Genomic DNA, 13273 nt, shown 5'->3' with positions numbered 1-13273 from the left:
GATAAATGAGTTAAGCCATGTTCAGATTCCCATTATGCTCATGCCAGACGACTTCAAGGCCTATTCTAAGATAAAAGTGGACAACCACCTCTTCAACAAGTAAGGTCTTCATAAATATGTTATATCATTTTTGTATTTCACAAAACATTCTGTGAAATATTATTTAGGACCTAGAACATCTCATAAACTCCATCACTTGTGTTTTTTTGTTTTGTCTTCTTTCTTTTTTTTATATACACACAGGGAGAACATGCCCAGCCATTTCAAGTTCAAGGAATACTGCCCTTTGGTGTTTCGAAACCTCAGAGAGAGGTTTGGCATCGATGATCAGGACTTCTTGGTAGGAAAAGCCTAGCAACATTACTACCACTTGTGGTTCAAATATTTTTTGTTTCCTTTGTAGTACTAGATCAGTGTGAATTGCCACGTGAGAGAGTTCCAACTCTTAAACAGTGATGATTATACATTCAACACATTATCCTTAAATGTATCCACACCTTATGTATCCAGTACATGGAACCCATTGGTGCCACAAGCTCATTAAACACTTTAAAAGTTGATCACAGTCTAAACTAGGGTATCGTTGTGTTTTTTAGTGCCGGCCCGTGTCTTTTAGGGACCTTAAGCAGAATTTGTTTTTGGGTCCCCCTCCAACCACGTGGAGCTCTGTGTTTGACACAGTGATATGTGATAATTGACACAAATGTCACACTATAATGTTACATTCTAAATGAATACAGGCAGGTTATGTATTGATACAGTGACGGATTATGAATTACTGTCCCCCTGAGCACAGATACATAAGGACCCTCCTTCCCTACCCTATTTGTGCAAAAATGGGTGCAAATGGGGAGGGGGGGGTCTGGGTGTACTCCCCCAGAAAATTCAGATTTTGGTAGATGTGATTTCTTGTATTCTGGTGCATTTTTGGGATGGTCAGCTGGAGAAGAGCAATACCTACATAGAATAGAATGTTACAAAAAAAGAGATACTTAAATAATGAAAGTGCATCAGCATTCCAACGTTTAACTATAACTTTTACTAACTCTTTGAAACTTCTAAAAACAAACTCTTAAAACATATCAAATAAAGTTAAATAAATTTGCTAAAATAATGACAAAACTGAGAAATCAGAAACGTAATAACAGCAAGGCTTCAGCAATGACAATTATTGTTGAAAACTGAGTGCAAAGTGCAGGCAATCCTGAGAGCTACCCAATGATTTGGGTAAACCTCACACAACTCATTTTGGGAGAGGTACTGTATGTGTGAAGCTCAAGGGCGGTCATCATAGTTTGTGGAAGTTCAGAAAGCCTTTGTATCTCCACAGCCAGTGCGTTACCATGAAGTACAACCTCCTCTCCACAAGAGAGTTTTCCCCCAAGAAGCTCACATTGTTCCCTGCGGACCTTTCGATCTTGCTCCCCCTAAAATTGAGCAGCACTCCAAAGTTTTCTTTAACCTCACTTAGAGACTAGAAAAAACAAAGGTGTGCAAGCTAGGCTATTGGTTAAAAGAGCTTTTTATGTGTCTTGCAGTGCTCATACCCTAAATCTGACTCAGATGCGGCTAAAGCATTAACGGATGCTTTTTGTTTTTTTTGGAAATGTGGAGGTGTACAATTTGAATTATTCATTTATGTCACTTGTTTAAGTTATTTAATATGTATAAAAAAAAATGAACACTCGATTGGGGGCCCAAACTGCCGCTTAGTTTGCTTATGCCTTGTGCCGGCCCCACTTTTACCTTTCCCTCTTTGTTATAGCCTTGATTTACTTTATTTTCCACTCTCTAGTAAATCCCCTCTACCAGTGCAGGCAATGAGTTGGCAGTATTTAGAGGTGGTTGTGTCCCAGCTCGCTGCAGCTGTCCTTCTCTCATGTTTACATTAGGGTTCGGCTGGCTGCAGTGAGTGGGCAGTTGGGGTGTTAAGACAATGGCCAGTGCAAAGGAATGTCGTGAAATTTTCAACATTAAACTATTTCCTTCATGAGGCACTAGGCACATTGTGGTCAAAAAAGTGTGTCGGTTTTGCCTTGCTCTAAAAGCCTGTTAGTATTATTTTTAATTACATAGGTAATATTCCTCATTACAGCCAATGGGTACCACGAGCTGAAGGCTCTTTTGAGGACATGCACAGTAACCATTAGTTTTAATGAGCAGTGCTAGCAGTATTGAATTAAGTTTTGTGAGGGTAACTGAAGCGCAAACAGATAAACCTTTCCCCTACATTATGATAAATACCTGTTGGAGAAAATGACTAAAACAAAGCCATTAGGATTTTACTTTAAAAAGCTTTTCAACTATGCCAGCCTCAGGCAAAGGACCTCTTTAACATTTTCAACCTGTGACAAAAAAAAAAAAAAAACGAAAAAGAAAGATGGAGCAGTGAAGAATTACCCCTCAGCCACATAAGCTACAAGAGACAGCAAAAAAGCAACAGGCTGCAATTCATTTTCAATGGGAGTGGCCGCTTGCCAGGGATAAGCGACAAGCTGTTTCTGTATATATCTGATATGTTTGCCATTTTATCTTATATATATTGTTACCCCTATCGAGAAATACATACGTTTATATCCAAAAACATTGTTCTTCTGACTTGACAATACCTCTGAAGTGACTTGTGAGACCTCTTGCAGATACTAGGTAATAGCATGCTACTATCGATACAGAAGCGTCACGGTGTCAAACGCTAAGCAACCAGGAGTAGACTAGGCACGCCCAGGAATGCCCATCAAGCAAGTGTGTGTTGCTGTCTTTTGTAGCTAATGTGACTGTAGGGTAAAAAGGTATTTGAGCTTGTTTTCTCAGTGCAAGACTCTCCACGGCTCTTACCGTCTGGTAACAACACCGACTACATTTAAGAGTACAGAAGTGCAAATCCCTAGTGTTTAGGTACATGTTTTTACGTGATACAGTTCTAAACGTGATACAGTCCTCCTATTTAGTTTGCACCTTATAGGTTAGTCCTTACTTTGCAATACAAGCGATACAGCCTATGACTTGGAAGAGGGGAGAGTGAGCTGAGGGCAGTGGACATGAGGAATTCTTGAGAATGAGGCCTTGAGCCAGGGGTGTTGGATCAGGTTACTGTTGAGCTCCAAAGTCGGGAAGAGGACAGGGAGCAGGCGTAGGGGTCAGAAGCCCACATGTTTAGACTGGAAAGTGGAAGATGGTCAGACAACAGGGTTGTGGCAGGACTATTTCAACCAACTGAGAAAATTGTTGCACCAGCAGAGATTTAAACATAAGAGGTCAATGTGGATTTTGACTCATAGTTAAACAAGCGTTTTTTTAACAACATGTTTTCGGTATTTAGTGAGACAGAGCAATCTTTTTTCGGCTTTCTGAAGGCAGTGCAAATAATGCACATGTGACAACTAATTGTATCTCAGTGTGTACATCCTGATAAACATTATTCAGAACCTTCTATCTTTGCTCTGTGTGTTTTCAGAACTCTCTGACACGCAGTGCTCCCTTGAACAGCGAGGCCCAGGGACGAAGCGGGGCCCGCTTCCACACCTCTTATGACAAACGCTACGTTATCAAGACCATCAGCAGCGAGGATGTTGCAGAGATGCATAACATTCTGAAGAAATATCATCAGGTGATCTTACAATATTGTATATAAATGCAAGTCTTAATTCTTCAATAAGATAGGCTTTCTAAAGTTGTGTGTCTTTGGTAGACTCTAAACACCTCAGCAATAGGCTTTTACCCCACTAAAACCCTAAAACCCCCTTCTGAGACAAACACATCTCTTAGAACCACACAGGACTTCAGAGGACAGTATTTCTTTCTCATTTGTTTGAAGGAACTAGTAAAAAAAAAAAGGGGGAATACATTCTAAACACACATGCAGAATTTTAATATTTGTCTTTACCTCCTTTTTGTCGAACTTTATTACAAACTGACACACAGGCCTACAGCATGCACAAGTCAAGGACCTTTTACCCAGTGCGTCAACATCAGTGATGCAGTTTTACAACTTTTGCTACCTATTGGTTAAAACATTATAAAAAATGTCAGGGTACAGATTAATATCCCAGGACAGTTATCTGTTGCCTGTTTATTTCTGTCTATTTGTCACAGTATGATACTAAGTCTTAAAGGGATCACGCTTTATAGCATTTCTTTGTCAATTACTTACCATCTCCCCTCTAATGCGAGCAGTAAGCATACATTGTGACCATAAAAGGGCAATAAATTCATATTCCTCACTTTCTTTTGGTAGTTCATCGTGGAGTGCCATGGCAACACACTGCTCCCTCAGTTTCTGGGGATTTACCGGCTCACCGTGGATGGAGATGAGACCTACATGATTGTTACACGCAATGTCTTCTCTCACCGCCTTTCTGTCTACAAAAAATATGATCTTAAGGTAGGAGGGGAATCATTAGGGGATCATTAAAAGGACTTGTTTTCACTGATCCTTTGAGCTTTTGGTGCAAGAACAAGAATTGTTTATCTGATAGTTTTTGAGTTTTTTCCCCCCAAGATAGGCTTGTTTGTAGTTCAAATATTTTGTAAAAGCTCATGTACAAGTCAAGCCTTTAAACAACCATTTGTAAAAACTGTATACCCAAAGTTGTCCAAACAAGGTTTGATTAACACAAGAGGGATCATTTATTGGGTAATAAGCAGTCAGAATAGAGTGAAGCTGTTTTAATCCATTTGAAGCCATTGCACCTTGCATGCCTTATAGGGTGAGCTTCTGTGTTCAGACATGCACAAGGGTTAGGAGTATCTGTATAAGTAGGGCGGTGAGGGAAAGACTACAGAAACATTTTCCTGTGTTTCTACTAACAACAGGTTTATGGAGAGTAATTTCCTTTCTTTTGTTTCTAGGGTTCCACTGTGGCAAGAGAGGCCAGCGACAAGGAGAAGGTACAGTCACCTGCCGTGAGCCGGGATCCACTGTTACATACCCACACAACTTTACTGTACGCTTTAAAGAGACAATAATATTAAATCTGAGTGCTACAATTTAAAAGCATTGTAAACACAGGCATCAAACTAGCCCAACAGTTAGAACAATGTCAAAACATAAAAAGAAACACTGCCAGCGTGTATTTAAAGCGTCAATGGAATATCTTCATCTGGCTCTCAAATCTGATGCGCTACACCTGTATCCACACCGACACAACCTTATTGCATGTCAATATGCAAACCACTTTTCTAGTCTATTTTCGGAGTCTATTTTTGGGGGAGCGAGGGGACACTTCCACTTCACAATCTCCCACTTTCTATTTTTTTGTGAAGGAAATAAAACTAGTGAATCCGTCAACATAAAAAATGTCCATTTTCATCTTGTATTGCTTTTCATGTAGCTCGCTCCAAAAGTATTTTTTTTCCTTTAAACAGGCCACTGTCCTTTCAGCACGTCAGGAGGTGCATTACTAAAACAACAGCTGGTTCTGATGACAGTGGAGGTTGAAGTCGATGTGGATTCAACAGATGGGCACTTCGATAGCACTTGCACATTGCTGGAATCTCGTTTTTTTACAAATACGTGCGATTTTTCAAATAGTTAAAACACTGATGCCGTGTACTGAAAATGAATCAGTTATTCTGATTTAACTCCATGTCCATTAAAAGCCATGTGGACAATTAGAGAATGAGAGAGAGAGAACAAACTGTTTCCATTGGTTTGATATACGACACAGCTTCAAACAATTCCAGACCTATTGTCATCACCCAAATGGTCACACTAACAAAACGTTGGTGTCTACTTTTTATTTACCTTTGGGTGAGGATGACCGTAGCAAATATCCGTCTCCTTCAGTTAGCACCTACTTCATCACCCCATTCCCTTTCTATCCCTTGCACGCTATTTGTGTCTCTTTACTTTGCTTCATCCCCTCTAACCTCGCTTCTGCTGTTCCATCAGTTCCCATGCCTGCTGTCTGTGTGAGAAAGATTGAGGTTTGCGTGTGTGTCTGGGTATATGTTGAGTTCAGAGTTTTATTCGATCAGATGTCTCATGATTTTGAGTGGTCGTGCGTGCGTGCGTGCGTGTATGACGTCAGCACATAGCACCCCTATGGTGGTGATAGCATATCGCCTCCGCCACAGGAGACGCACTGACTTGTCCTTGGACCCTTTTTTCTCGGCAGCAACAAGAAGTATAAAATTTTGTTTGGTGTTGTTTTTTTGTTTTTTTCGGTTAGCCTTGTTTTGTCTTCTTCTGTGCCCTGGAAGCAACTTTGGGTCCTTGAAAAGCGCTATACAAATTATTATTATTATTATTTTTATTATTATTATTATTATTATCATCATCAATCCTAATGATGAGAAAACGGAAATGGTTTATGCTCTTGGCTGCATGGACAGTCGCGTGTCAAAAATGATTTGTATCACTGAAATTGTGAAGTGTCTGATGGTTTACTGTGCATCCTGTTAAAATTGGATTAGCAAACAATAAGAATTTTAGCAAACATAAACAATATTTTCTTATATTGATATAGGCTTTGGCCTTTTAAATGGCTGACTGCGTCCTTAAACACTATTTGACTTGTCAGTTCAGCAGTTTTGGATGGGGATGATTGTCCAAAATGTTTTGTTTTTCATTGCATGTCTCCACACATTGCTCTGCAAAGGTTTCTCTGACCATGAAAAGGTTTTTTTAAATGAGAGCATCACAGTTTTGACCCAGAAGGGTTTAAAACTTTCCACCGTGTTTTACAGGGGCTTAATCGTGGGGCACCATGCAATGAGGCGTGGAAGACCAGGGAATCCCCGAACTAAATATAGCCTACTGTAAATGGAAGAAGAAACAAAACATTATTGGGGTTAAAACAGGTGAATGGAAAAACAAAGGTGCTGAGGTTTTAACACATATGAGGCTCCTGTTTGACCTCTTTTTGTCTGCGGCTCAAAATTGTGTAAAACATCATTTACTATCAATAGAGAAGCAACAGGATCTATTTTTGCCAAGCTATCTTACAAAGATGTTATTATCCAACACTGACTCTTAACTCAAACATAAGTTGTTGCTGTTAGCCTCTGGGGAATTATGCGGTTGTTTTACCTTTCAGTGAAATGCAGCTAATACAATAAGCATTGTACAGTAATTGTCACCATAAGTAAAGCCTTTCACTGTTTTTAGTCACATGCAGAATGCAAAATACAGTACATGATAATACACTTTTTAATGTGCACACATGTTCACATCCAACTTACAGCAGGTCTCAGAGAGCCATCTAAGACTCAGACATCCAAGACAAGGATCTGACGAGATACATGCTGGTTTCTCCACATGAAACACCTTTGTACATACACACAGTTACAGAACGAACCTGCAGTTAACTACTGCAATGGCTCAAGTGGCTATGAATAAGTCCAGTATGTGAACACTACACCAACACCAATGTGAACACTCACATGCTGCAGTTGACCAGTCAAATGAAGAAGAGGGCGCATTATGCCAAATGAAAGGAAAATCATTGAGTTCTGTTTAGTAGGTACTGTGTGGGTGTGTGGGAGTTTAAAAAAATGGTTTCACACACACACACACAAACAACAAGCCCGGAAGGGTTCTCCCCTGACTGCATGACCGTCTCCCTTTCATGCATGCATCTGCATGGTTTTTAATGTTTTTCTGCATCTTTTTTGAAGTTACATTATTGCTAACACATTCCGTTGGGTATGAACACCAGCTCCATTCTTCTGCACACTGTGGACATGTTCTGTTCTACCCACATAAGACGTTTTATTTTCATAAAATACTTTTTGCGGTTCTTAGTAGCTGTTGTCTCAGGGTTTGGCTATCAAAAAGCAGCACTTGGCTTTCGGACACATTTATGTACAGCATTTCACCAAGCAGATGATCAGTGGGTTTAATTTGTTTTGCTCTCAAATTATGTTAATTAGAGCCCAAACTAGGTGGATTTGGTCTCACTTAGGCCCATCAAATCATACCAGTTACTTTCTTTACTTTACTTTCTTTGTGGTTAACCACAAAAGCGTGTCCAAGACCCATTTTGGAGACTGACCCACAATTTATCAAATACTGGTGTAGGTCATTCGTGCAGTCGAAGTATTTGTTATGTGACCTGGAAAATATAGAGGGTTTTTGTTTGTAAGTTATGGTCTTTGGTTTGTGGAGTTCCATATGTCTCCATTCAGTTCAGTCTTTGCTCAGTAGCTATCTGCTACAGTTGTTTGTTGTTCTTTACTCTCCTCATGCCACGCATCTGCTGGTATCTCCCTTGAATGACTGAGTGTGAACTGCCTTGAAATTTAATTAGCACCTTATCCAGTAATTGTAATCCCTTAGAAATAGTGCTATACCTCAATTGATGTTTGGCAAAATATAGATTTATAGAATGCTAAATAGTTTACGATTGTTTCCTTGCTCTTTGTAATTTCAACTCCTGTCCTCCTTATAGTATATATAGCATATGCTCAAAATACCAGTGTAGGCAGACCAGAGTCATGCATACATTAAATATAAATCCTATTGATTAATGACACTAAGAACATGGAAATAGTATAACTGCAAAAATTATTACTCTTATTTACATCGTCATTGGATTTAATTAATTTTATACAGATCTTTCGCGTTTATGCCCTTTCCAACCGTCTACCAATTTGAAAAACAATTGTGTTCTGTTCCATTTTAAACACTTTGCCTTTACTTCCAACTTCCTTCCCCTCTCCTTTCTTCTCTCCTTTCCTCCACCCCTACCGTCCCTCCCTCGCTCCCCCTTTTCTAGCAGCCGCCCCAACCAGAGGATGTGCCCCTGCGGCCCAAATCTGGTAACGTTCAGCAAAGGCTGCAAACACTGCGGATTGCCACGCGCTTTTACTGCGCCATGAAACACGTAAGAGATGTAAGAGAACCAGGGCTCATACACCAGGCATGATCTATTAAACCAATCTTATTGTTATTGTACAGTCGGGCATTTTCGTTTCCTCGTCTTGTCCAAGCTGATACGCTGTTCTTTCAAAGCCATATTTTGCACTCTCATCCATTTACAGTCACCTTTTGCGTAACTTGACAGCAAGTTCAGTTTTAATTTTGCCAGACAGTTTGTTTTTGTTCCCACCGTTCACTCAACAGCAACAACATATATCTGAAACACTGTTTAGGAACCGGAGATGGAAAGAGAACATACCTGGACAGTTGATTTGATTCAGAAAGAGAACTTCCTTGCTTTTTTGCTTTTTTTAAACTATAACTAAGTGAGTTACGCAAAATTCTACTATGCTCTGCAGTACAAATTGATAAGCAGACCGCATTAACCGACCTGTGTACTCTAACCACAGCAGTGCATAAAACAGAGTGCACTTCGATTTGTCTTCTAAATCAATGAAGAATAGTTTTGGAAAAGTTCAAAGCAAGTTAAGTTAAAAGCAAGCTGTAATGTAGCCTGTAATGGAGAGAACCCGAAGAAATATATATACAGTGTGTGTGTATATATATATATATATAAATAAAATATTCATTCATCAGAATCATTTATAATGACAAATAACTAACTCTAATAAATCAATATTTAAAATAATAAAACAAAAAGGGACAGTCAACCATGTTATGAGTGTTGGCATTGAATAGTTTGTCCACCAGAGGGTGCTCTACAGCGTCCCTGTTGGCAACACTGATTTCTTTTGTTAATGTGTTTGTGTTCAAAGGACTTTAATAAAGTTTCATATCTTAAGTTTGTATTTTTATACATTTTATTTATCAGAACTTGAATATATTTATCTGTTCTGTTAAAATCTGTCAAATTAGTATCATAGTATTTGAGTGAGAACTCGTATAACTAATGTTAGGGTAATCTGTTTATGTTTTGTTATGCGTTACTGGATTTTCTTTTTTTCAGCCAGTATATTGGAATATCAGGTTTATAAATAACTTGTTGGCGATAATATCGGTCGGGCTCTAGGTTTGTTGTGTTGTTTTAATTTTGTTTTTTTAAAGGCTGTATGGTATGCGCTGGTCATCACACCAAATTCCCCCCTGAGATAATAAGCGTTTTATAAGTCACCATTGTTGGCATTCTTGAGTGAGAATGGCAGTTACCTGGGTCTCATTTCTCTGAATTAGTTTCTAGTTTTTTTCCTCACTAAAAAACAGTTCTGCCTGTGTCAGCCATAATGGTTTCAGATATGTTGCTTTTAGTATAGAGGCATAAATAGTTGGCTCATTAAAGGGAACATCTGACAAAACTATTTAGGTGCAAACTATTTGTAGGACGTTTTTTATATTGTTTATGCCTAGCTTACATATTTCAAAACAGTTGTGTTATAAAGAGCACATTGTTCTCATTCACATCCCAAACAATTGATTGTGCCTACATGATATACACAGCTTATACTGTGTTTGCCGATAACAATGTTAAATAAAAACATGAAGTGCTCGATCAATGTTGCCCTGCATGTGGTTGATAGGAACCTACAGATTTGCTATTAGCTGATCATAGTATTGAATGACATTGCCACATAAAGTTTACAGTGACAAACAAACATACTACTAACATAACAGTGGGAATTTAACTGGATACAAAGGTGTACAGTAGAAACCCCCCAGTATTAGCAAACCAAAAATCCTTCAGAAAGGCAAAGCATTGTTCTTCTGAGACAGCAAGACATCAACGTTGCTAAAGGCCAAGATTCAGTTTCCAATTAGCTGACTGGAGATAAAAAAGAAATGAGTTACATTTTCCAAAGTCGGAAGAAATTTACCTTTCACACAGCTTTACAAGCCTCATTAGCAACACACACTTTCTTTCTGTCTCAAATATATCTTTCTGTTTTTCTATTTACTTCCTCATTACTCAAAGAGTCGGACACATTTCAATGCAGTCGTCGTGATAGAGAATAGCAGTAACTGACAGAATCCCATGCATGACTGGGAGAAAACATAAGACTAAATGAACCAGTTAGAAAGACTGAGAATGTACAACATAGAAATAAAAAGGTTGTTGACAGTGTAAAAAAGATGGATGAATGTAAGGGTTGTGGTGTTGGTTTAGAAGACAGGCCTGTAGAAAACTTTCAGGTTATGACCCCTCTTTGCAGTCAGCCTTATGTTGCGTCCTCATTAACTTTTTTTGTTGCATCAATATTTAGTCTAGCAAGTTGGACATCCCATATTTCTTGCAAATTGGAGGTCTATGTCTGTATATATGTGTGCTCAAATGTCTTGTGAGAAGTATTCCTGTCTTGGTCTGTGTTAAGGAGTAATCTACGTGTATGTATGTTTGTCAGTGTGTGCTGTCCAAGCTCATTCTAGTGCTACAAAATGCTGTTGTGTTGCTCCTCTTCTCCTGCTGCCATAGAAACACTGTAGCGGCTAAACTGCGGCTGCTGCCCTTTTACCTCATATCCTGCTCTCTTTCTCCTCAGTGACTCAGAACTAGTCCCCTATCACTCCTCACATAACACCTCTCCCCTCTTCAGGCTGCTGGCAGTTGCGCAGCAGCCTGGTTAAAACGTGAATTAATCCCAGTAGATAGACACTTAAATAGGAATCTCCTTCATTCTGCTTGTACGCGGAATAGGGGCATCCATCCTAAAGATACAGTGCGCTGGCTTTACAGGATTATAAAAAGAGTTTAAATTAGATGCAAACCACAGTCTGGTTTCCGAGAAGCATCTTACATGAACGATGATTGTATAATTTGTCTCAATGAGGGACATCAAACTGATAAGAACGGGATGCTTATTTGGAGACCAGCCCAGTGGCAACAATAGTGTTTCATGGCTTTGAGTTGGACAGCCTTTTTTCATGACACAAAGTGTATAGATCTACCAGATGCATTTCAAAAGTTGTCCAAACTTCTGTACAAAGTGTCACAATAATGCTGAGTCCCCTGTGTTTCTTGGTACTGAGAAGTGAATACATTTCACTGTAAACAATATGGAAAATAAACAAATGAGTGCATCAGATGGATCTGTACCCTGCATCGAGCATGCTGCATGTACGGTTTTACACGGTCAGCCTTGGTTTGGACAGACTGCCTATACCATGTCAGCCAACTCATTTGACTAGTAATATGTGTTGTATTTGGCTGAATCAGACAGGCGGATCAAACAAACCATAGGCTCAAAGTCTCATTTATGACAACAGGGTATTTCAACATGCAGGTTGTCTTGTTGGGCAGATACAGTTAAACCAACTGACATGACTAATATCTAAGATTAGAATTCGTCTTTGTCATCACGCATTTTGAAATATCCCTTATAGTTGTTATTTCTTAGTCTTGTGTAATGATGTATACAGTATATTAAATCGTTAATATTCTTAGATGAAGAACACTGATGCTGGTGTTATTGCTTTTAGTAAGTTGTTTCTTTCTAGTCATTTTTTGACCAAATATACTATATTTAAGGATTCAAATTTGTGTGATTGGATGAACTGGTGTTAATGGACACTTACTCCTATTCTTCTAAAAGAAAAATGAACAAGCAATATAAGCACCAGAATTGTCACATTTTTGCCCAGGTCTGCTGCCTGCAGTACCATGCCTCTCACGGTTTTGACAGTCTAGTGTTGTGGTTTTGACTGTTGTTTTTGTGGCTGCTAATCTCCAATACTAATGGGCAGGCCAAGGAGCTGCCAACCTACAAGGACAATGACTTCATCAATGATGGGCAGAAGATCTACATTGATGGGGAGAACAAGAAAATGTTCCTGGAGAAGCTTAGGAAAGATGTGGAGGTATGTATTAATGAACATGATAGAAAACCCCCCGCCTGCCCCTCTGTGTCACCCCTTTCTGTCTGTATTAATACATTTTCTCTTTCACCTTTCCCCTCCTTTGACCTCTTTGCTATCTTCCTCCGCCTCAAACACTCCTCACTTGCTTTTTATCCCACTACTGTCCCAATGTCTACCATCGGCCTCAGTTCCTGGCCCAGCTGAAGCTCATGGACTACAGTCTGCTGGTGGGGATCCACGATGTGGAGCGAGCCGAGCAAGAAGAGGTGGAGAGCGAGGACAATGAGGCTGAGGAGGAGGGCGAGAGTGACGGAGGGGGCATTGGAACGCCTCCCGACAGCCCCAGCAACACTCTGGACAGCACTAAGCCGCTATCACCTGGAGAGTTTGATCCCACTATTGACGTCTACGCCATCAAAAGCAACGATAGTAAGCAGCCAGATGCATGTGTTTTACATTGTATTATAAGCTTGAAAATTACAACCGAGACAACCCTTGCAATGTGAGGCTTGTATTTAACAGCTAAATAATATATACAGTACTAAGAGCTCCCCCTACTGGGTATTTTAGTTCTCATTTTAGTTGTCAAACCTGCTGCTGTCAGAA

General features: G+C 39.5%; 1 protein-coding gene across 3 annotated transcripts in view; it reads left to right on the top strand.

Moving 5' to 3' along the window:
* The window catches only part of pip4k2aa (phosphatidylinositol-5-phosphate 4-kinase, type II, alpha a), a 52045-nt gene that overhangs the window by 34116 nt on the left and 4656 nt on the right, over window positions 1–13273 (top strand). Inside the window, exons 2-9 of one of the 3 annotated variants that reach the window (XM_032503624.1) lie at window positions 1–99; window positions 244–340; window positions 3455–3607; window positions 4235–4381; window positions 4849–4887; window positions 8718–8825; window positions 12554–12667; window positions 12856–13096. In XM_032503624.1, coding sequence (XP_032359515.1) covers window positions 1–99; window positions 244–340; window positions 3455–3607; window positions 4235–4381; window positions 4849–4887; window positions 8718–8825; window positions 12554–12667; window positions 12856–13096 — 998 coding nt within the window. Of the gene's footprint in view, window positions 100–243; window positions 341–3454; window positions 3608–4234; window positions 4382–4848; window positions 4888–8717; window positions 8835–12553; window positions 12668–12855; window positions 13097–13273 lie in introns of all 3 variants that reach the window. The other 2 variants (XM_032503623.1, XM_032503625.1) reach the window with 2 other exon arrangements.

The sequence above is a fragment of the Etheostoma spectabile genome, chromosome 22 (assembly GCF_008692095.1).
Source record: "Etheostoma spectabile isolate EspeVRDwgs_2016 chromosome 22, UIUC_Espe_1.0, whole genome shotgun sequence".
NCBI lineage: Eukaryota > Metazoa > Chordata > Actinopteri > Perciformes > Percidae > Etheostoma > Etheostoma spectabile.
This window is presented reverse-complemented; position numbering and strand designations above follow the sequence as displayed.